The 24,992-nt window shown below is 39.7% G+C and overlaps 1 protein-coding gene across 16 annotated transcripts in view; it reads right to left on the bottom strand.

The window, feature by feature from the left end:
* Window positions 1-2,751: 2,751 nt before the first annotated feature.
* The window catches only part of ATP2B3 (ATPase plasma membrane Ca2+ transporting 3), a gene marked incomplete at both ends in the record, with an annotated part of 87,938 nt that continues 65,697 nt past the window's right edge, over window positions 2,752-24,992 (bottom strand). For 9 of the 16 annotated variants that reach the window (XM_081321608.1, XM_081321609.1, XM_081321601.1 and 6 more), the window contains 4 exons: window positions 2,752-3,075; window positions 22,135-22,317; window positions 22,910-23,017; window positions 24,205-24,416. In XM_081321608.1, coding sequence (XP_081177734.1) covers window positions 2,752-3,075; window positions 22,135-22,317; window positions 22,910-23,017; window positions 24,205-24,416 — 827 coding nt within the window. Of the gene's footprint in view, window positions 3,076-13,352; window positions 13,921-22,134; window positions 22,318-22,909; window positions 23,018-24,204; window positions 24,417-24,992 lie in introns of those variants that run through there. The other 7 variants (XM_081321614.1, XM_081321607.1, XM_081321604.1 and 4 more) reach the window with 4 other exon arrangements.

Here is a 24,992-nt window from a genome sequence, read left to right as displayed (position 1 = left end):
CCTGGCTAGAGCAACCTTTTACCTCTCGTGCAGCATTCTATTACCTACCATGACATCAACTTTTACTGTTAGTGTAGTTATTTTAGATTTGTATTGTTGGGGGGGAAATGCTGAAATCATGTTTAACCCAGTGCCCTTTTGGGGATAAAAATAATTGTATAGTTCTGTGTGACAAAATCCAATAAACTGGTACTCTCTTGACTTTTGATCAGAATATGGCCTAGTTCAGGAGTAGGCAACCTAGTTCAGGAGTAGGCAACCTCGGCTCTTTTATGACTCATGGACTTCAACTCCCAGAAGTCAGCTATGCTGACTCAGGAATTCTGGGAGTTGAAGTCCATGAGTCATAAAAGAGCCGAGGTTGCCTACCCTTGGCCTAGTTGATGCTGTGTGGTAATTTTCAGTATGTCTCTCCTTAACTGGCCTTACTTATATTACTGAAGCTTTTAATTGTGGTGGTCTTTACTGAACCACAAGTGGCCTTAGACAACTTGCTAATTTCCTCTCAGGCAGTACAGGATTATTGTAAAGTTAACATGGAATAATGATCCATATCAGGCTACTCAGAGCTCCTGGGAGAATATAAGTGAAGGGTTAATCTACTCAGAGGATGAGTATAACATATTCAGGAGCTATTTCTGTTCTCTTCAAAGTTGTCTTGAGCATTTGATACAGGAGATATAGAGGACTCATAATATGCACTCTTCCACACATTAGTATTGGCACTGGAAATTTTCCAAGGCAGCTTCCCTGAAATGGAGTTTATTTCAGTATTGCCTATGGATCACTACATCTGTTTTCCATAATGTTCCTCCATACCCTCTGTGAATATTGACTGTTGTATTTTGTCTTATTGGCAGGGTTTCCTTTTTTCCCCCTCTCCAAGATGCAGTTTGAATTTGCTTGATTGAGAGAATTGCTAAGGCTGAGTTCAGTTCCCCATATATAAAGAATTGGACCCAAGGCAAGTTTTGTCATGAAAGTTTAGAATCTCTTTAGAATATCAGAATTAGCACATACTGGCTGAAGGGAAATATCCTCCCAATCAGTGCAAAGAAGGCATTTCAAAGTCGTAGTAACTTAACTAGTCTCTGGAATAAGATACAATATAAAAGTAATTTTTAAAGTGGTAAGGTCAAGCTGCAGTGTGGAGGTGAGTAGCCATAATAAGCCATGCAGTCTTATGCAATCACTGCATGTATATTTTTCTAGGTTTCCTCACAACCATGAGGGTAGAAATCTTTGTGATGGTTCATTGGTGTTTTGAAAATTAAATGATTTTCAGAAATATAATTTTCTGACAAATCTATCAAATAATGCATGCTCTAATTTAGTGATCTTATGCAACAGGAAAGATGTTCTGTTCTTTCTCAGGAAGTGTAAACTTAATCTTCTTTTTGCACCCTAAATTCTCTGTACTGTTCAGTTATTGGGTGTTTGGTTAAATCACTACCTATAGGAAGCATATGGATTGTGAGCACTGGTTGGGGGAGGAAGAGAAGTGCCCCCCCCGAAAAGGGACTTCACTTTTAGTCACTTTTTGTGAAATTAGTTGAAAAGGCGCAAATTTGTGTCACTGCAATCACACCCTATTTTCAGTCACACTATATCTGCACTATCCAACCCCCCTCCCCCAAAAAATTCATTTTGGTTACTCAGTCATTGTTCCACAGTCAATTCCCCTCCTAACAGAAAGGAATCTTTTTCTTTTTCCTGGCAAATCCTGATATAAAATACAAGCTCCAGCAAACAATGTATTTTTTTCTTTTTTTAAAAAACAAAATTGCCCCAAACTGAAATTCCATTGGGGGAGGGGGAAGAAGAAAGGAGAGTTTGATAACAGGCATGCGTTATGGTTAGAAAATCCGTTAATACATCTGTTGGTTGGTTTGTGTGTGTGTGTGTATGTGTGTGTATGTATATATGTGTGTGTGTGTATGTATATATATATATATATATATATATATATATATATATATATATATATATATATATATATATATATATATATATATATATATATATATATATATATATATATCTCCATTATATATATATATATATATATATATATATATATATATATATATATATATATATATATATATATATATATATATATATATATATATATATATATATATATATATATATATATATATATATATATATATATCTCCATTATATATATATATATATATATATATATATATATATATATATATATATATATATATGGATAATAGTTGCCTAGATTATTCCTCTTTTTTTCCTTTTTTGTTTTGTTTTTGTTCCTTTGTCTGGTGCAAATATAGTTTCTTTTTTAAACATTGGGGGGAGAGGAGAAAAAAGAGGTCCCACAAGAAAAATCAAAGCAACCCCCCCAATTGTAGGATCATTGTGGGTTTGGTGAGTGTGGTTGCGTCCAAAAATACCCCAAAGAACAGATTAGAGAAATGGGTGGTTTTCCTGTACACTCTCTGGGACTCAGCCCAAACCTCTCGAGTGATTGAAGAAAACTGTTCTCCCCCTCCGTGGTTTGCTTTCCTTGCATTAAGTCAGCATGTCTCTGGTTGTCTGAGCCATCCAATGGCAGAAACCTTGTCCTTTTCCACTCCACTGAGTCAAGAGGTGAAGGGTTATCTCCTGTCGGCTTTCATCCTTCCTTAGCTAGCCTACCTCCCAGGAGGAGGAAATGGACACCTCTGTTGTGGACAAAGTCAATTCAACTGGCTGCATGGTAGGGTTGTGTTAGAGGGAGGTTTCCATGCTGTGGAGTGGGCTAACTGGGCTGCATGAGGAGGTAGGTGTCTTGCTGACATCGGTGCTAAGGTAGATGCCACTGTCAATGGCATTGTTGTTCTTGTTGGGAGATGGTGGGGGGCTGGCCCTGAAGTGCTGTCTTAGGGGACCCTCGCTCTCCTCCACGTCTGTATCATCAATGAGAGGAATGTTGTGGATGTAGTCGTTGATCAAGAACTCAGGCGTTGTCATGAAATTATGGATGGAGGTCTTGGTATCTGGCTTCTCCAGCCCTTCATAGAGTGAACTACGGAACGCTTTCACTACGCGGATCTGCAGAGAAGGCCAAAAGGAAGAAAAAGAGAATGAATGAAAGGTTGACTTAGAGCTGCCCGATGACAGGCCACTTTTGTGGATCTTGCTAATTGTCATCCTTTGCCATCTCAGCTTGATCTAGGAGAAGGCTGAAGAGATGGGATAGGAACCATTAATCCTAAATATAATTTCCAGCCACTAGACATAAGGCAGTGCTGATCAAGTGCTATCAGTGTTTCTCCACTTTGTTGCAAATATCTTAGGAAAGGGATTTTCTGCTCTGAGGGCAGGCTGACAGTACAAATATGCGTTAAATCTGCATCATTTTAATTGTGACTTTTCTGATATAATCCTGCAGGATTGTAGCTTAGTGATGGGACTAAAAATTTGTTAGAATTGCCTTCCCCATTTAAAGCATTGCAATTCCCTTGGGATAAGGAAAGACTATTAACCCAATATAAATATTGTGTCAACATGTGTGAAAAACTTTTTACTAAGGCTGCCAGCAACTGAAGAAATACTTGAAAGCTCTAAGGTTACCTACCTTCCAAAGATTATTATGAGCGAAGCTAAAACTACTAAGATAAGCTTATGAAACAGCTGCTGAGCCACGGGTGACAATTTAATACTGCCATGCCAGATTCTCAATACTGTGTTGTTACCCAGCCCTTTTGCCTCCTCTCCCTATTCTTGATGTTTGTCCAGCACCCCCTTTTTTATTGTCCATAGTTTGTCTTGGGTTAATCAGTATTGGTCCTGTGACAAATTGCTTAACGTCTAGCTGAGGAGAGTGGAGCCTTTGTTGGTCACAAGGAATAAAATAAAAATGGGTGCAGAACTTAAATGAATGAGACATGAATGGTAAAAACAGGCATAGGAAATGAGAGGAATATGTGCGCAACTAAATATTATGCTTAGTGACAATCTAGGAATTGTAGAAAACTGTTTGTATATGTGTGGTATGTGCTGGCAGTGGTAGTAGACATGAATTCAATCTAAATAAAGCAATGGGAATGAAAAATGAAGGATTTAACCTCATTCAGGAAACGTTTATGTTCTGGCTGAAGGATTGGGAATGGTATTTCATACTTGCTTGTGGCTTATTGTAAGCTGGTCTTACTTCCTCCATGCTGGTTTCTTTACAGTGAGCTGAACCTTGCTTTAAAATGGATGCCAGCATTTTAAAACATAGAGAAAGATCTAACCAAATGGTCACTAAGAGTCAAGCCTGACTTTCTCTGGCTTCTTTCATCAAAAGAAATGTATCTGCTGCTTCTTTTAAGGAAATACTGGGAAAATTTCACCCTACCTCCATCCCCGTGAACCTGATTGCCAGCTTACATCTTAAGACATTGTGGCTGTAGTGCTTCGTGAATAAATATCTCTGGGTGCTTTGCATATAGCATGGGTGTCATTATCTTATAATTTATGGTGGATTTTGGTGTGGAGAAGGAGGGACTTCTCTCATGCTTCTTGGATAAGACTAGCCCATTTGACGAATGCCCAGAAGATTGATGATGAAGAGGAGATACATAAATGTTGATTGGGTTGCATGCTTAATGGGGAGGAGAAAGATTGAGGCAATCCTAAGCAATTGCATGCATTTGACTATCTTCTTGCCACATCATGCTTGGGGACCAGGATCCAGCTCCTTTACCAAAATGATGAGTTGGGGAGAATCAACCTGCGAGAGTCTAAAAGAGAAAGGCAAAGCCCTCGAAAATTAGGAAAACAAAACAAATTACACACAAAACCAAATGAGGAACGAAACTCCCAAACTAAAGCAATTTGGAAGCATGCAGTAATGGCAAAAATGTGGGGTCAGATTCCCAAAGGCAATTTATAAGATAAATAATGGAGCAAGAAGGAACATGATGATGGGAAGATCCTTAATTATATCTCCTATTGTTGGAGAGAAATATGTGAATGTGTGTGTGTGTGTGAGAGAGAGAGAGAGAGACTGAGAGAGAGAGATATGAGAAAAGAAGGGAATAAATATAACATTTAATTCTAAAAGTATTCAACTGGTTGGCATCTCTATATGTATGTATGTGTGCAGGAGCGGGATGTTGCAGAGAGGAAAGGAGGCAGATTGTTATGCAATCCTGTAAACTGGAGAGACATTACCTTCAAGCTGGAATTCAACAGAGACTTTGGATCTCAAAGCTCACATTCCCTCAGCTTTAGCCAAAGGATCTTAGGAAATGGAAAGATATTCAGTTTACTTTGCACCATATTTGGAATGACTGTTTTGGCCTTTAGAGCCAGTTTAGTGTAGTGGTTAAGGCACCAGGCTAGAAACTAAAAGATGGTGAGTTCTAATCCTGCCTTAAGTATGCAGCCCAGCAGAGTGATTGTGGGCTAGTGGTGCTGAGATGAAAGTGATAGCGTTACAAGAATTCCAGCAATGCAATTCTTAACCAAGATACAACCAATATGTCTCCTAACAGATATTATGGGGGAGCCAGTCTGATGTAGCGGTTAATGTGTCAGGATAGAAAATGGAAGACTATGATTCTAGTCCTCTTTAGACACAAAAATGGCTGTGTGACCTTGGGCCAGCCACACATCCTCAGCCTAGGAATGAGGCAAGGGCAAACCACTTATGAAATCTTGCCAGGAAAATTTCAGGGACTTATCCAGGTAGCCACAAAGAGTCAACTGTGACTTAAAGGCACAAATAAATAAATAATTGGCTTTTAGTCCAGGCCTCAAATTAATCACAGAAAATTATTTTGATACCAAAATCATGTCAGCTTTGAATCGTAAGTGTCTTGCTAACTTCATAATTCCTTAATAGAGATTGCTGCTTCTGACAATATCTGCTAAACCATATTTGCTTTAATTCAGTTCAGTGCCTTGACCAGGTAGACTTTATATTCCACATTGTGAAGCTGGAAATAATCTGCTCTGTGATCTATTCCCAGTTTTCTGCACAGATATCATTAAAGTAAATTAGGACACTGATTAGTAAATTGTTCATTTCAAGAGGATTGGTATGAAGCGTCCACTGTTAACCTCTGGAAGGGGAGCCATTTTGATTTTCTGCCTAAACTCAAAATGGCTTCTTCCAATTTTATTTACCCTAAATATTATTGTTTGGTTTCCTTAATATTTCTTGTTTTCAAAACTGCTGACAGTTCCTTTAATCATACAATCTCTTTGAGGATGATGGAGAAGGGGTTATTTTAAGTACAAAAGGAAAAAATAGCTGGATATGACTTGACATCAAGTGTATTTGGATCTACAACTCAGAGGGCAAAAGGAGAGAGAAGCATCTGTCAGTTATTAATGATATGCTTCAGTTCTTCATTTTCAAAATGGGAAAGAGAAGTGCATGCTATTTATTTTGCAGAGGTATCTTGGTTTGCGAACCTGCATATATGCCACCTCAGCTAGGCCAGTCTCCATTTGGGAGTGGCTTTGGTATGATCTTGTTATATATTCCTTACCAAACTCAATAGATGGTTGATAGGCTACCCATTTGGGCTAAACATCTCAGTGTTTAGAAGTTAAGCTGAACTGAAGGAAACATGAAAGAATGCCCTTTTTTCACCCTTAAAATGACTGGAAGCATGAAATAATTGTTATTCTGGGGAGGGAGGGAAGGAGAAGAAACCAACCAAAATCAGCATTCCCCAGGTATCTGTTTATTTTTTGTTGTTGACATCATCAGGCTTGATCCCTAATCAAGCCATGGACCCCATGGGCAAGCTGACCTCTTGGAAAGAAGCATATGGTGCTGTGCAATGGAAGTGCATAATGGTTGACAGCTGCTGACACATACAGCAAAAAGCCCTGTGGGAGACTTCAAGGTGCGTGTGGCAAAAGCAGAGATGGGTGGAAGAGGTGGCTTTCATGCTGCAAGAAAGTCAGGGCAGGAAGTCCCAGGGAGACTTCAGAAAAGCGGAACGGCACAGACACACAGTGAAAACGCCTCCAGTTACAGCCGCAGGAGAGGAAGAGAAAAGAAAGACCCATGCATTGTTGCAACAGTACAGTAAACATTCGAGTATTGAGGCCCATCCTTGCTGTTTGGGGGAGGAGACGAGGGAAGAGGGGATAATGAGTTCATGCTCGGCCATAGGGCTCTCTGTCCATGCCTCACAGGCTTCCCTCCTGTCCCTGCAGTGGCCAGAAGCAAGTGGTAGGACACAAGAGAAAAGATGAGCCAGCAGGTTGAGGTGAAAAAGCACAAGGTGGTGATGGGGAAACCCTTTCAGGACATCTAATCTTCAGGCGCTCTCTACAATTGGCATTCAGTTCTTCAATATTACCCAGCACTGATGCTTTTAGAAAAACTGAGTGGAAGTGTTACCTTCTTCTCCTCATGTTTATGTCTCTGCTATAGAGGTAAACTGGTTTAATAGGCATTCCTTTCCAGGAAAACTAGTTTGGAGCCACCAGCTTTGCTTAATGTTCCCAAAGGGACAAAGATGTGTGGTGAAAGATCTATCTGTGTCTGCGTTGTTAACTAGCTGAAATTATAGATCTGGGTTTAAACAATTATGGGACTTTTGCATGAAGTTATGGCCCTTTTCTTAACCAGGGAAAAAAAAATCCTGTTCCCATCTCTCATTAAAAGCCAAAGGTCAATCTGCCACATTTTAGCTGTTAGGATCTAACATGATTCAGAAGTAGAACTGTGGGCAAATTAAAGAACAGGACTGTTGCAAACAGAGGTTGATTAATTTTGAATTCCTGAACCCAAAATGCGTGAGCTCATATCTGAAATAACAATTTTTTGCAAGCAATTTTTGCCTCACTCCAATTGCATGAGTTCATATTTCTCCTTTAGCTCAGATTCAAAAATAGCTGCCATTCCTCAGGAATAAATCAAAACCTGCGTGTGTCCAGTTCTTCCTTAAAATCCCTAAATTATAGGCAAAGATCCCTAAATGATACAGCTTGTCACTATTTTGAAGTGATAACTAGACTGTAACGACTGGATCTAGCAAATCTCTGGAATGGAGATAAGCTGAACACACATTTTTAGGAGTTGTTACAAGGCACTTCACCACTGAGCCAAATTTTATAGGAGGCATACGGGACATAAATTTCAGAAAACAGATATTTCTTCTTTACTATTACAGTGCTACAATATTTACATGTTTCAACTCTTGAAAAATGAAAAGAAGGTAAAGCTATTTAAGTATGGGAATCTGGCATGTTATTGCTTAAATTCTCATTACGGTTTTATTACCACACTCATAAACTTATCAGTGGATAATAATTATCAGTGGTTAAAATGATTGAAGATTAAGTGAGCAATCTTTCAGTGACAGGAGCTATACAGGTAGTCCTCGATTTACATCCACAATTGAGCCTAACATTTCTGTTGTTATGTGTAACATTTGTTAAGTGAGTTTTGGCTCATTTGATGATCTTTCTTGCCACAGTTGTTAAGTGAATAAATGTAGTTGATGAGTTAGTAACCCAACTGATAAGTGAATCTGGCATCCCCACTGATTTTGCTTGTCAGAAAGTCACAAAAGGTGATCACATGACCTTGGGACATAGCAACAGTCATAAATATGAACCTGTTGCCAAGCATCTGAATTTGAGGATACTGCAAAAATCGTAAATAAGAAAAATGCTCATAAGTCATATTTTTCAGTGTTGTAACTTTGAATAGTCACTAAATGAACTGTTGTAAGTTGAGGACTACCTGCACTTCAAAAACACCAAGGGGGTGAGAATAGAATTTCCAAGTGGTTTATATAGTTGTAGCTTTTGGTTTTGTGTTTTTCTTTTTTCGAGAGGTGCTCCTTTGGGGCACATATTAAGGTGAAATAAAAACTCAAACCCCATATTCACTATACCACTAGAAACCACTAAGCAGTTTCATCCCAATTTCTTAACAGTTTGGCTGCACAATTTCTTAAACTTCTGGAACTGCAAAAAAAAGGGGGGGCAAGGGAGATAAATTAGATCACTTTCTTTGGTATGTATCTCCAAATGAGGCCCTGTTGTGGAAAATGTGGCCTTGTGTAGAGAGAAGATTTCACAAATTATAAATTAGGGGTTCTGTTCCTGATGGAATTTGGGGAAACTCTGCCTAGGCTAGATCCTTTTGGTGCATATAGTGCTCAAAACCCCATGAATAAGCAAAAAGCAGCAGTGATGGGATGACTTAGGAGAAGAGAAAATAAATAAAGGAATTGTGGGTGGGAGGGAGTGTTTTGTTTTGTTTTTATTAAACATTAAAGGAAATTTCCAACTGGTATAGAGGTGGTTCCATCCATGACATCTTGGAAGCTGAAAAGCAAAAAGGAAGGGGAACTTCATAAGGGGAGGGGACCCAGTACAGGGACTAAGACAGGAGATTCATTTCAGGCTCCAGAGGGAAAAGATATTTTAAAATTCTGGTTACTATTAGGACAGCAGCTGTTGTGTCAGGTCAAAATAGTACCTTAATTTGACAAAGCTATAAGCCAAGGCTGTAGGTCTTATGGCTGCCTTTTTATTTTTTTGAATAGGTTTATATCTGCAGTTTACATATTGCAGTTGCAGTCTTCCAACTGAACACTGCTAGAGAAATAGTTAGCTTCCCCCTAACCTTTCTATGTAATTCCTTCAATTTATAATAACTTGATACTGCTTATTGATTAAATGAAAATGAACTCTGAACAACAAACAAATGATAATTCCTGGGTTTTTTAAATATATTTTTTGAAGAGATGGGGGATTTATGCTTAAATCATTCTTTGATCTTGCCAGTAAAGTGAATGCAATGGGAGAGCTAAGTTATTTCACCTATGTACACTTAAAGTGTGTATAACTCAGTTAACAAATGAAATTTCTCTAATGAAAGATATATTTATTCATTTGGATAATTTATGTAGCTGCCCCTCTCACAATAGTGACTTTGTTCACTGTGTTGGTGTGACTCCTATCACAGTCCACAGTCTATATAGGATTTAAAAGAGGGGATTTACTCTGCAATGAATAGACTCGTGCTGCCTCTGCCTTTCAAATTCATGGCTTCTGAAGGTTTCCAATTAAAATAAATCAGGCTTATGTGTTAAAATCTATAAAGGCTATGAAATAAACAAAGTCTAAAATACTAAACGTCTGCTAGAACCTAGCCCTACCCAAACCTGTAGGGTTATCAAGATTAAAGCTATTTGCAAATAAGTTCTGATTTGAGAAGTCTTGCCTGCTTCTTTCAGCAAGGAAAAACAGGCTTCATCTGTACTCTCAAAGAAGACTCTCTTTAAAGAGAGCCTTAAACAAAATTTCAGCAGAAACTGAGGAAAAAAAAGAAGAGGGAGAGGGAGGAAGGGAAGTAGCTGGAAGTCAGACCAGATTCTGCTTAAGTGATAAGAGTTCATTTTTTTCCTTCAGTTTTTTTTAAAAAATGGACTGAAATATTCTCAGATCCACTGAATGAACTTGTTTCTTTCTAGCAGGGCATGAGCAGCATACAGTATATGTTAAATGTGGTTCTGTTTTTATTTGGGTGGAAAAAGCTGGGCTTCCTAAGCACCAACATAGATAGATGAGATGGATAGATGATAGATAGATGATAGATAGATAGATAAAACAGATATAGATACGATAGATGATAGATAGATAGATAGAGCTATAGATGATATAGATAAGATATAGATACACTAGATAGATAGAGCTGTAGATCAGGGGTGTCAAACTCAATTTCATTGAGGGCCGCATCAGCATTGCGGTTGCCCTCAGGAGGCCAGGTGGGTGTGGCCAGGGTGGGCGTGGCCTACTGGCTGGACGTGGCTAGAGTGCGTATGGCCTACTGGGTGGGCGTGGCCAGCTCTACATCATTGGCATCAAGGGTGCCTATGGGGGCCTGGGCAGGAGTGGGACAGATCTGGGGGTCTCTGGCAGAAGGAGGGTCTCTGGGCCAGGGCCAAGGCAGTGGGGGCCGTTCCCTCACTGTTTCCAGGATGGCTTTGCGGGCTGCATGAAACCACTTCGCGGGCTGGATCCAGCCCCCGGGCCTTGTGTTTGACATGTCTGCTGTAGATGATACATAAGCTATAGATATAGATAGATAGATAGAGCTATAGATGATAGATAAGATATAGATTAGATAGATAGATAGATAGATAGATAGATAGATAGATAGATAGATAATAATACAGAAAAAAACCCAGAAAGAGAAGCAGAGATCCAGCTCTTATGCTGTCAGATTATAGAGGGGGAATTTATATGTGAGGCTGATATGCTTTGGCTGAGAGATAAAGTCAGATCTTAGGTGCCAAAATAGTGTTACTAGATAGGCCTGCTGGAAAGCTCTTTTTTTTGCTGAAACTGCAATGAAATAAAGCATTACACGGGGTCTTTGGCCTCAGAGGGCTTTCTTGGGAGAACATATTAATAAGAGTGCATTTGGACAGCGGAAGCTGCTAATTGGGCTTTCTGTTTCACAGACCAGAAATGTTTCAATCTATTCTGTGAGCCTGAAAAGATAAGATTCCCCTGTGGAATATTTAGGGAGGAGAAACCCATTTGCCATCCATAACATGGATTCCTAAAAAAAGAAATATAATCATCAGAAACAAAAAGAAAAAGGAACAAAAACAGACAACGGCATTTCCAAGATGCAGAAGGTGGGGAAAGATTCCCAAGGACATTACAGTGATGGATATCAATTGCCCAAAGAGCGACAGCAGCTCGCTGGAAGGGAGGAAAAAAGTTTAATATAAAGGCAGCCTTTAGAGAGACAGTAAGAGAAAGAGAGAGAAAGAGAGAGAGAGAGAGAGAGAGAGAGAGAGAGAGAGAGAGAGAGAGAGAGAGAGAGAGAGCTGCTAAAAGTGCAGCAAAGATGACAAGGCCATACTCGAAGGTTTACATTGTAGGTTATGCCCCCATTGAAAAGCAAGATCAGTGCATGTCATACCAAAAGGCACCATGAATCTACCACACCACACCACAATGCCGGCATGACCACCAGCATGGCTTTGACCGGTTAAAAGAAAAACCAAAATAAAAGAAATAATTGAAATATTCTAAACAAACCAACTTGCCAAGAATACCTGGGACCGGCAGCTGGAGAACAGGTGGCTTACCTTTGTGGATCTTTCATTGTTGTGCCAAAAAAAATGAGAAATAACTCTTTTCAAGTAGGCAAGGAAGAATTGGTACAGTTCCTGATGAACGATGGGGTGGGTGAGGGAACAGAAAAGGAGGATAAAAGGAGCAGGGGAACCATTTCTTTTCACCGACATACAGGGGAACTGATCCATGACATCACAGAGGTGCCTTCAAGAAAGACATTCTTGTCTTTCACTGAAGAGGTCCACTTTCCTGACTACCCATCCCCAGAATTCTTCCCTGCACTTATATCAATATTTTAGCCTTTTCCACAGGCACTTTTTAAAACTCTCGGATGTCCCACCCAAGGCAGCATCTCCATCTACAGAGCAGGCATTCTTTTTCTCAGAAGGTGATTGTCCTTTGTTCAGAAACTTCCTACAATTAGCCCCTTTTGTTAGATGGCTAGTATCTCCTTTGCAATTTCTTCCACCCTATCTGCTATGTAGATTACGAATCTGAACCAGTTTTTTGAACCCATTTCACTGTCAAGCATCCATCAGGGACCTTAGAACGTATTTTCACTTTAAGGTTGAATTAATGCTATTTGAATTGTCATGGCTTCAGACCAGAATTCTTTTAGAGATCTGCACTTTCTACTACTAACCTTCATTACTTTAGTTCATCTGCTCCATCGGAATGAGGGAGAATGCTGTTTCAGTTGTCTCTAGCGAAGATGTGCCCAGAAGCAGAGATTTATTACAGCTCTCCTATTTTCATTCCCCTACTCCCCAGAAAAAAAAACATTTGGAGCAAAATTATATAACTCCAGAGATTCTTTGGAGGCATGCCTATCTCTAAACCTGTTTTCATGGCAATTTAATGTGAAGCGTGGATGGCAAACTATATTTGAACTCTTGGAGCTGTCTTCATGAGAATCTGTTTTGGAGCAATTTTGGTTTTATTCTAAAGGGTGTTGCGGTTGCCTCCAAATTTCATCTAGACCAGAACTGCCTTGACTTTACTATTAGATCATTTCATCAGATCATTTCAGATTGAGGCAGGATTGGAATATAAAAATCTACTCCAAATGTTTTGTGCCCTGATCTGAAAGTTGCCCTTTTGCTCTCTCTGTGCCTCCCTCCCCATCTCTTACATGCAACAGCAAGTGACACACACCAAACAACACAATAAACACCAATCACTGTCAAAGTGCGTGGCTAGATTAAAAAATGAAATAAAAATGAGGCTGGATCCCCAGCTGGAATTGTTTTCCCTTGCTCCCGCTGATCTGAGCACGCGGTCCCTCCCCTGGCCCAGCCCCACCTCACCAGCTGGGGATCTGACTCCTCCAATCCATTAAAAACCAGCAGCCACGGAGAGAGAAAGTGAACGAGACGAGCAAACCAAGGAGAGAAGGGGGGTGCAGGTGGTTAAAGAAGGAGAGGCAAAGCGCAGAAATTGTATGGCTTTATACAAGTTGGAAATCCGGCATGGCTGAGACCGGACAGAGTAAAAACTGAAATAAATAATATTGCAACGGTGGCTGCAGCAACGCGGGACTGAGGGACGGGGGTGGGTGGATAGAGAGAAGGGAAGGGATATTGTAGGAGGGGCAGAAATAGAATGGGGTGGGGTGTTTTTTTTGTCTTGTTTTGCTTTTTTTTTTAAATCACAAGCAGTAAGAGGAAATCAAGACTCACTCCCGGCACCGGCGCTGGCATTGGCGGCGGAGAGAATTACGTGAGTGGGGGTAGAAATATTGGTTACATCGTGCAGTTGACTGAGGACGGAAGAGCGGCGTCGGACAGCCCCCTGAAAGGAGCCGCTTCTCTTGAAGGTGCTAACTACCTCCATCTGCAGGAGAGAAAATGAGATAGAAAATTTGGGTGGCAGCGGACAGTGGCTGCAATGGAACAGCCCGTGCCAGCCAAAATTGGCCATGCTGGGTATTTGGCCTCCTGCCAAAGACTGTTGATGCATTATGTGCCAGAGACCAGCTGGTGGGAGTTGGCACCACCCTGATGTTCTTTGATGGAGAAAGCAAGTTGCACCAGCAGAAGATCGAGGAAACTGGTCACCTGAAGGCTCCATTTCTGGATCATTTACACAAAGTACAAACCCACCATACGTTACCCCAGAATTGTTCAGGGGAAAACCAATCACTTGATAAAAAGTTGCCAACCCTCCTATTAAGCACAGCATACAAGGCACACCTCAACTGTCAGACTCACTGCCGGCAAGATGTGCTGAAGGACTTTTAAGATGAACAATAAAAACAATAATTCCACCTCTGAGTATCACCGGACAGCTTCAGGCAAGGAGAAAAGGTTATAAAACATTTCCAAAAATCTCAAATTGCTGTGTTTGAATTACTTTATAATTTTGGTCTTCAGAAACCCTTTCCTCCCCTTTCACCGGTATCTTTTTTTTAGTATGACTAAGGAATTACGTATTGAAGAGCAAACAATACAGAGTAGGTAAAAGTAAATTCAAATAAAATCAGTCTGGATTCCTTATAAAAGGGATGGCCAAGGATAGGAAGAAGCTTGAGCATCAACTTGGTTGTATCTCAGAGGATCTCAGTTTATCCTATATTAGTGTTATTCCTTCCTGTTTTCAAATTCAAAAGAAAAATGAAAAGCTATCAAGACAGATCTGTGCCCAGGGTTCCAGTGATAAGTCTGCATGAGTTCAATAAGCATTAAGAAAGATTCAACATCCAGAAATCCTTGAATTTTACAATTTCTCCATTCACAGTGATAGACCCTTGGATGGTATTGTGTTTAATTGTCTGACTCTTTCCAAGCATGGATTACTACAGTATATAAAAGGCTACACTTACAATGTGCACAACACTCTAACTTTTCCTACTTGTGAAAATACACACTTGCTGAGTCCAGTACATATTTTCACTTAAATATGATTGAAACTTCTCCTGAGGCCATGAACTCCATCCTACATGTTCTTCCAGGTACAGCAATAGATTGAACTGGCAGTTGAATTCTAATTTGTGCCTGAAAATAAAACAAGGTCTTCCATAACTTGTCCTGAATAGCTTAGGACAAGCTGAGTAGCACTCCCAGCTCTCTCTTCCCTGCTCACTATCTCTTCACTTCTGCCCTCAAAGCACCAATTTACTCTGCCTAATGATAAGACCAGCCCTATAACTAAACACTGAGATCTACTTCCCATGTATAGGAAAATAAAATCTAATCCTTCTCTTTTGTGATGTTTCCACAGTGTTTTCAAATAAACGTTTAATTTCAAAATTACCTGAAATAAACCTGAATAAGCATGTTAACTCAGAAGGCCTACTAAATACACTACTTGGTAAATAGCACGAACCTTCTGGGATCCAAAAATCGTTGCAGTGCAAGCTTTGTATAGTGTACAGTTATACAGTCACTTAGAAAATAAATAAGAGAAAAGATGAGGAAATAATAGGCCATGGTGTTGATACAGTAGAAAAAATATTCGATCTTGGTTCAAAATTAGGTTATGCAAGTATGGTTGCAAGCTTGGAGGAAAAGCAAAGTATTGTAAAATTATCAATATGAATAATAGTTAACCTGATATAACTGAAATCTTTTGCAGCTGAGCCCATCTTTATTACAGAATTGCAGAACTGGGAAAAGCTTAATTTGCTCCTCTCAGTTTAAGAAACTACTCCTTAATCCCAGAAATAATTCTAATGGGAATCCTGTATATACATGTGGATAAGCCCATCCACAGTTAAACTGATCCTCAAATTTTTAACCAAACTATTTTGAAAAAATGTGCCACTATGGATAAGTCTATTGTGAAAATTAAACATACATAAATTTTGAGGGTCAGCTTATTCACAGATAGGCTTGTATATATATCGGTGAATATATACAAGATATACAGGTACTTTTTAAAAGTTGAAGGGAAAGCCTACTCTATATACTTGCAGATAAGTCCATCTGCAGATAAACTGAACCCAATTTTGGGGGTGTATTTTGGCACCATATATTCCTTATCTGCGAGTATCATGTTTTCCCGAAAATAAGACCCAACTGGAAAATAAGATCTAGCATGAAATTTAAAGATGCTCATAATATAAGCACCACCCAAAAAATAAGCCCCAATTAAGATCGTCAGTCAGACGGACACATCTAGTACTGTATTTCCCTGAAAATAAGACCTAACTGGAAAATAAGCCCTAATGTGTCTTTTGGAGCAAAAATTAATATAATACCCAGTCTTATTTTTGGGGAAACACGGTATATATGCTATGTGGCCCACTAAGCAAAATGTGTGGTTTGGGCTTAGTATGAAACTAGGCAACCTGGTTAGTAAGCCATGTCTTATGACTTAGTATGATAAGTGAACCAGACATCCCCACAAGCAGGAAGCCTGCCCTGTCTTTCCCTAAACCAGGAAGACCATTCTGTCTGGAAATTCTGGAAAGTCCCAACTTATCTGAAGTGTGACAGAGAGGGATGGCCACATTACATCAGATAGTGCACAAGAGAAACCTGCAAAGATTTCAATAAAAGCTTAAAAGAAAACAAACCATCATGTGTTTTTGAAACCCATGATGCATTTTGTGTAGTTTAAAAAAGAAACCCCACGTTTAAATCTAGCTATTATATCTAATTCACACAGATGCGTTGGTTGTAATGTATACATGAAGTGTGTAATTGAACTTTTGGGCTTCACCATACAGTACAGTGAAACATTGCATAGTATTATTGGTGATAATTTATGTATATAAATACTGAGACAAACATTCCTTCTTATGCTGTAATATCAATTGTGAAAAATGAATGGACCAATCCTTTTGGTGATGTTTCTCTCTTATTTATGTCTGTATGTCAGATTCTTGTTCTTGGGTGATGAAAAGGACCTACTGCATCACACTAGTTTGGTTCACTCATTGTTCTAAGCCAAAATCAAGAAACCTGAGGATGGCGTAGTATGATGTATAGTCCCAGCCATTGTATAAGCATAAGCTGATTGTAACTGGGAATAACTGAGGAGGATATTAAATGGGTGGGCTTCTCTGTTAGCATTATTATCGAGACAAAGGAAAGTATGAGATCTTGGCATGCTAAGAAAGGGTAAATAAACCTGAAATAGATTGGTTGGAAAGATATATGTTCCTGTATATGTTTGTATCCGTGTGAAAAGGAAATGTGAAGGGGAAGAAGGAATTTAGAATCCACCTTTGTCACCTTGAAGCATGTCCATTGTCAGACTCTACCTTAAATTCTAAGCATGAATTTACACCCGTTTATTACATGTCTTCCCTCACTCCCTGCAAAAAAAAAAGAAAGAAAGAAAGAAAAAAGGAAGAAAGAAAGAAAAAGAAGAAGCAAATTTATGCATTCAGGATATTGATATATTCAGTGGGATCAGCACATAAAACTACCCCTGGAACTGTTATATTGGAAGGGTGTGTGTTATGTGTATACATGTATCCTCCCCACCCCCCACCCAAAAAAATTAGAGTAGAAGATCAGCATGTCAGAGGGAATGGCTCAGGAAAAACTGTTTCTTAATGTGCAAGGAAATTTTGGTGATGTTTCACATGAAAAAAATCTTCCAATGTGAATATGTAAATATTACTTGCAAGGGGACATTATGTAGTTCATAGAAAAGCTTCTTCATGTGAATTCTATTGAATTTATAAACGGGATGTATTATATCAAGGAACCCCAACTTATTGTTTTTAACAATGATCAGGTATGTCACAGAGGAAGAAATAGCTGGGAAGGGGAAAAGGTCTTTTCTTAGGGAACCATGCTTGGGGAGGAATTATTATTACCATTTCTATTGTTGTTGTTATTTACACATTATTGTTAATCCAAGATCATAGAAGTTCTCAAAAAAGAAAAGCTTATACGATATATTCTGTTACAAACACAATTGTGCTTGAGGAGAATTGCAGTCTCCTCATTCCATATAATTCATGACTACCAATAGTATTTGGACAGTATCACAAAATCGGCATGGCCCAAAGGGAACCTAGTTGAGTGGAATGAATGTTCCCTCTGTAAGATATGGCCTGCATCTATCCATGGTACAAACATACATTGACAGTTTCTTTTTATTCCACTGTGTCCCCGTGTAGCTCATCTTATTCCCAGCCCATGTGTGAAGTAGGATTAAGGTATATTTATTCTGACACAGATAGCCTCAAGGTGTCTAAAATTCATTAAGCTTTCCCACCCCTTACCTTGGAAGAAAGTGAGGTAATGGCAGAGACTGGGAATAGAGATAAGATAGGAATTAACAAAGGGCTGAGCAAATATCATGCCAGTATTGTTGTCTGCTGACTGGTACTGTAGATGGCTGAATAGCACATCAGAAATGCGGAAAGACCCATGAACTTACCAGGATGGCTTTTGCCAAATCACTCTTTGAGCTTCATTGCCCCAATTTTGCAATAGGAAAAATGTCACTTATATTGGCATATCCCAAAACCTCTTTATGAGGTCACAAGATGGTTAAATTCAGGGCTTTTTTGTCATAGAACGCTCAGAACGGAGTTCTGGCACCTTTTTTGGATGGAACCTTGTAGGGTAGGCAAGGCGGGTTGTATGACATGTGTGAGTTCCGGCACCTTTTTCTTTTACAAAAAAAGCACTGGTTAAATTAGACATATAGATCCAGATAAATCAGTCAGCTTGGGTCGAATGGAGATATAATATAGGTACTAACCAGTTTTGAATTCTTGATCTCCTGCTGGTGCAAATAATATGAGCAGGCAGAAGCAGGAACATTTCCAATTTGATACCAGTAGGTTTGGTGCAAGGCATTTTGAACTACAGAAACCTCTCTGCTCCCCTCTGCTTTGGTTAATCAGCCTTCTTGTTTTGACTCATATGTTTCAGATGGGTGTGGCACTATTGCTACAATTTACATCTCAAGGGGATGAAGTTGATTAAGTAGGCTGATATGAGGGGTCTGCACTGAAGTTCTTAGAATTAAAGGAACTGGGGGTTAAGCTTGCCTGAAATTTCTACACTCCATCCTGGAAGCCCTGGTTCTTACCCCGAGGGGGAAGATTGGGAGGGGAGCCGGATTCCTGGGTTCTGTCATGAAAGATGGGGCACATAGGCATCAGCGGTGGGATTCAAATATGTGAACAACTGGTTCTCTGTGTGGCTGTCCGGTTTGCTTCCGGAAGTCCATTCTGGTCTTGGGCAACAAAAAATTAGCTACCGGTTCTGCCAAAGTGCTGTGAACTGGCTGAATCACACCACTGATGGGCACCCTTCATCAGTGTAAGTTGATTAAGAGCTGTTGTTGGGGAAGGGTTGGAAGACATGATGCTTGAGTAGCAGTCATTTCATTTTAATCATTCAGCAGCAATTTTGATACATCACATGCTATTGGTCATTTCTCATCATGCTCCTGGCCAGGGAACTTCCTTGATCCAAGAGCATCAACTCTTAAGGCAGGAACATTTTTTTACATGCTAAAAGAAAAAAAAAGAGTTGCAACAAGGCACATGTCCCACCCCCTCTTTGAGGCAATGGGAGGCAATGGGAAGGGATGGGTGGGGAAAGGCTGCAACCAGAAAGCATGTAATTAGAACATAGAAGCCAGACATGGGTGTCTTTGGAATCATGCCGCTCACATGGACCACTGGTGACCACTCGAACCTGTGTACAAATACTATAAATAGCCTACCTTCAGATGAATTCTGTGTCCCACCCATCCTCCAGGGACCTTATCTTGTTGTAGGATTATAATTGCATTGAGTTTCCCCACAAATTTATGAGTGCAACCTTTATGTACCTGATAATCCTTGGTTTAATTTTTGTTTAAAAGGAACATATAATGCAGATCTTTATAAGCCCAGGTAAATCAAATTAATTACTAATTAATTAGAATTATTTTGGGGTGCTTCCAATCTGCAGGATTCTAAACTTATTCAGTCATTATTTTTCTGCTATAAATTATATGCTTAGTGGCAATTGATTTTTTACCTTCAGGCAGTACAATACTTGTATGTGGAGACATTTCAATTTTTTTCCAATCTACTAGAAGATGTAATTTAACTGTGTGAGTAATGGCCAATTTAAGTCACGTATTTATAAATTATTTTTAGCATGCTGACTGACACAATGTTTCAAGTTTATTGAATTATATTTTTTTTTAAAAAAAGAAAAGCTGAAATGGATTTTAGTCCAAATGTAAAGGCTAAAAATAAAATACTGCCAAAACAGCTATCTGAGAAGATAATAGTGAATAAAGCAGCATTAACTTCTGCACCCCAAGCATCACTGCACTCATCAAAGGCACACCTCTTTAAAAACAAGTGGGGAATTTGAGAGATTGTGCTGTTGTTCCACTCCTTACAAAAAGAATAAAATAACATTTCATGAATTTTCAAAAGAACATAAAAGAGGCATGAGAAAAATATACGACAGCAGGAATTTGATATAGATATTTGATAACTGCCCCATCTTCATCCCAGCTAGTAAAGTTCGACTCTATGAATTCCAAAATAAATATCAGTGGGGAAGCACCCTGAACAGAAGGATTTCCAATGGGGAGGAAGTGCTATCCTTTATATTTTACAGACCTACTTCTTTCCTTTAGTTGCTAGACTTTCCCCCCTTTTTTCTTTCTTTCAAAATGCCATTTCCTCTTAAATGGAGTGTGCTTTCGCTGCGTCAGACAAGTTACAAGTGCCAGATGGAGCATGCATCTAAACCCAGACTTCTTGTGGAAAAGTTGAGACATTTTGGAGTTTGTCTTACTGAAAGAGCAAAGCCCATGCTTACATTTTAATCCATTATATTGTATTCCATGAAGCTCATCATCACAAAAGGAAATACTGTGTATGCACGGAGATTTCTCCTGCTTCTGATTTGATACTCAGGGATTCTCTCAGGGATTCAACCAAAAGTTGATTAAGTGGCCAACTTTTTTTTTACCCAGAAGACAGTCAGGATATAACTATAATATTTTACCTTCCCCAATATTCTTTCATTTTCAACTGATAAACATAGATTTGTCTTTCATAATGCAAATATTTCTTTCTTAAAATCCATTTCAGCCAAAGAAAGAAGGACTTTGAAGGAGCCTAAACTCACTTCACTTTGTCTCACTACACTTGTGCAAGGAATATGCCCAATTCTGTCCTAGGTACTTATAGTGATACAAGCTGCAAACTGGGCTTCTTTCCAACAGTGGGTCTCCTTGTGAACTAACACACCAGCCTGCTGTTTGTGACATCCTGAACTTGCACATGAGCAAGGAGTGAAGTAACAGAATAAAGATTCAGCAGGCTTTTATGCATGATCCCTCAGCTCCAGTATCATCCTAGACATTTGGATCAAGCTCCCCCAAAAACAGATACAACATGCCATAACCAGCATTATATCTGGGGTGCTTTGGACAGTACATGTTACATAGCTCTTACCATTATCACCATATTTCTCCATGGAAATGGACAAGCCACATAGTGGGGCTTAATAACTGAGAGGTCAGAGCTAAGTCAGTTTGTTGCCATACTCATACTGGTTGTCCTTGGACAAGGCATCTTTTTCAGATTCTTTTCTCCATTTATCTTATGAGAAACGAGCAGGAGCTAGTTTCTGTACTGTAGAAATTACTACCACGAACTTTGCTGCAATTTTCCTTATTGGCACTGGTACGACAATGGCTGTGGTATTACTGTAACAATTGCTGTTACTGTCTGAGTTACGGATTTCCTTTTTTCTTTTTCTCGGACAATTTTTAAGTAGCTCAACAACAACGAAGAAACAAACAAACAAAATCACCATCCCATTTCTGCTTCTATACGCTGCCCCTGTTCATGCATCCAAGCACGGCATTCTTTAGTTTATTCTCTTGAAACAAGGCAGTGTGGAAATTAAGCCTGGCATTAAAGGTCTCTCTCTCTCTCTCCACCAGGCATGAGCATCAGGGTGAAACCACCATGTCCTGGGAAGGGGTAGGAGATAACCAGATGAAAGATCGGTCTTCAAGTCACCGCTAAAGCGAAGGAAGGATTGGGTAAGGGGGTGGGGAGGGAAGCACTGGTCAGAGTCAGAGGCAAGGAGGCTCCTCCTTACTGTCTCATACCTGGGTCTGGATGCGGTTGAGGCCACGGAACCACAAGATCTGGCCACGGCGCAGCTCCCGCTCAGCGTGGTCAATTTCCTCCTCATCCTCAGCCATTTCCTCATCTGTCATCTCATCCTTACCAGGACCATGTCCTGCTTCCTTCAGGCATTTAAGGTGGCTGGTAGGGATGGTGGCAATGACCTGCAGTGGGGGGAGTAAATCACCTAGGCTACTTTTCAGACTTTTCTCTGTAGAAGAAATCCACTGCTCAGTTTCAACATTTTTCAGGAAAAAAATAAATAGCAATAGGAATGGACCATGGGGCAACCCTAGACTGCTTAATGAAAACAACAGCTCAATAGGCCATGGATGTGGAAAAGACACATTCCATGCTAGGGGTAATTAGGAAGCACTCTAGGTTATACCACATTACAAAAACATACAGTTGTAATAAAGTCGTATAATAATTTTATGTAAATCTATAGGGCAAAGGGTGAAAAAGAGCAGCAACAGTTTTACAAGTCTGGAGCATCTTATCTATGGACAAATTTGAAATGTAAAACTTCCACTTGAAAAAAAAAGAAGGAAGGTGGGATAGATAAGTATGGGAGGAAAGAGAGAGGTATACAGTTCTGTAAATGGTGCAGCAAAAACGATTAGGAGAAGTTTTTCTTCTCTCCTGTTTCATATTTTTGGGGCATAAATCTGAAAACAAGACCTGGAAGGAAACACCAGTACAGATGGAGAAGTAAGGTAGAGCATATACCGGCATAAATGAAAATGATTTCCTTACCTGTCCCCAGACGAGTTCCCCGAAGCCCACAAAAAGACACCACAGCCATTGCTCTGCGTTCAGTGGAGAACAGCTGAATGGCTTTCCCCCAAACTGCACAATGACGATCTGTGGGATGGGGGTGGGGGGAAGAGAGGGATGGTAAGTTGATAGCCAACTTTTTAGTACTAGAAGAGGCTTGCCTGAACAGGACAGAAGGAAAATCAGGGTCATGTGCAGGACAAAGAACAGATCAGAACATATCCAGGATCTGAGGAACCAAATCCTCAGGTAAATGTAAGAAAAGGGATTGAAAACAAAGGTCCAAAGAGCCAAAATATTATGTGTTGCAGGGCAAGAAGCACCTGTGGTCTGAGGAGGATACCATAAAGCTCAGTGCAAGTAAAATCTCTGAGACAAACTGTCTAAATACAAATAATCCATGCATCCATTTCTTGCTCTAGTCTACCTAATGAGGCTGGTAGATGGCTGGATACATGGATGCTTGGATGCACAGATGGATGTTAAAGTTACTTTAATAGACATCGGGTGTAATAACAATCTTGCAAGTCTGGTTGTGCTGCCCCTCCTCCCACTTTTTATATTTACTGTGAGTCAAGAAAGCATTTGCCTGATTCTCTTCCCAATGTTATCTTGTTGCTTTGGGCTTAAAAAATGTCTCAGTGTCTGTCCAGATAACCATTTGTGCACTATTTCCATGATGATAATCTTTACTCTTTATACTATCCGTGTGTCTATACATAACTTGTATTTTAATATATTTATCTTTTGTCAACCTTACTTCTCCCTGTCTTTCCTGTCTTTCCTTCCAGTTGAAGTCCTCACTGTCAGGAGGCATATTTAGGGCAGTTATATGTCTACTTTGTCGATATGTGAAATGTGAAACCACGACCTACTGAAGCATGCAAAAACATTCACATTTCATACAGACACAGATCCAGACACAGAAAGATAGACAGACAGACACACACACACACACAGCTACTGAACTATTCATTTATAGTTATACATCAGCTTTCTTGACTAGCTACCCTTAAATGTGTTGGGATTAACTAGGATGGGAGCATTGACCATCCTGGTTAAGAATCGGAGAGTTGCCTGCTCAGCACTTCCAGGCTGTGGAAGTCCACAGAAAGAGGAAGTACACGCCTCTTTTGCATCTTTTTCTACTTCCATCCATATTTTAATAATAATAATAATAATAATAATAATAATAATAATAATAATAATAATAATAATAATAATAAAGTTGGAAGGGACCTTGGAGGTCACAACTGGTTGCAGCAAGCTTATACCTGTATGCCAAAGGTGCCCAAAACAATGCTGCAGAAGATGGGGTTGCCAAAAATGCCATCAAAGACATTGCGCTCTCCATGGATTTTGCGGGCATTGATCTCATTGAAGAGCTGCATCATGACAAAGGTGTTAAAGATGATGGTGTAATGCTCTGAGGGCGGAGAATGCAGGGGAGCATTGCGGCCACAGTCGATGTCAAATATAACCTCTCCTGCAGGTAAGGAAAGGGAGTAAAGCAATGCATCATGGACCGAGAATGCCCAATCCAACCAACCAAATTCATCTCTCCACCAAAGTTCCAGTTTGGCTTTCTACTGAATGGACAGGTAAGCTCCCACTCCATATTCACTCTTGCTGCTTATCTATCAGCCCCTCACGACAGATGACAAGCTGCCAGCTCAGGCATCCAAATCAATGTGTTGGGATTGGAATCCTAGATCTTCTTGCAGGATGCACAACTTCTTGTAGGAGGGATCTTACTTACTATAGCATGTAACAAAGGGGGATTCTCCCTCAACTCCTCCCTTTCCAGAGGGAAGAGCTTTGGTTCTCTTGGAAAGGGCAGGCAGTACTCCAGGAGAAAAGGAATGTGTAGGCGTGTGTTATGGTGGATGGGAGAGAAGGAACAACAAAGCTTTTCCTCCAGCTCTGATTAGAGTGGAATTTCCAGTTAACAGTTGAATCTAAAGGAATTTGATTCAAGCCCAGTCTATTCTTTAGAGAAATGGGGAAAAGGTTAGCTAAGAATTCTGCTAGGTTTAGTTTTTGTGAATTCTCATCATCATCT

Source organism: Vipera berus (genome assembly GCF_964194415.1).
Source record: "Vipera berus genome assembly, chromosome: 2".
In the NCBI taxonomy this organism is placed as follows: Eukaryota; Metazoa; Chordata; class Lepidosauria; order Squamata; family Viperidae; genus Vipera; species Vipera berus.
The sequence above is the reverse complement of the archived record's forward strand: the minus strand, read 5'-3'. Positions and strand labels throughout refer to the sequence as shown.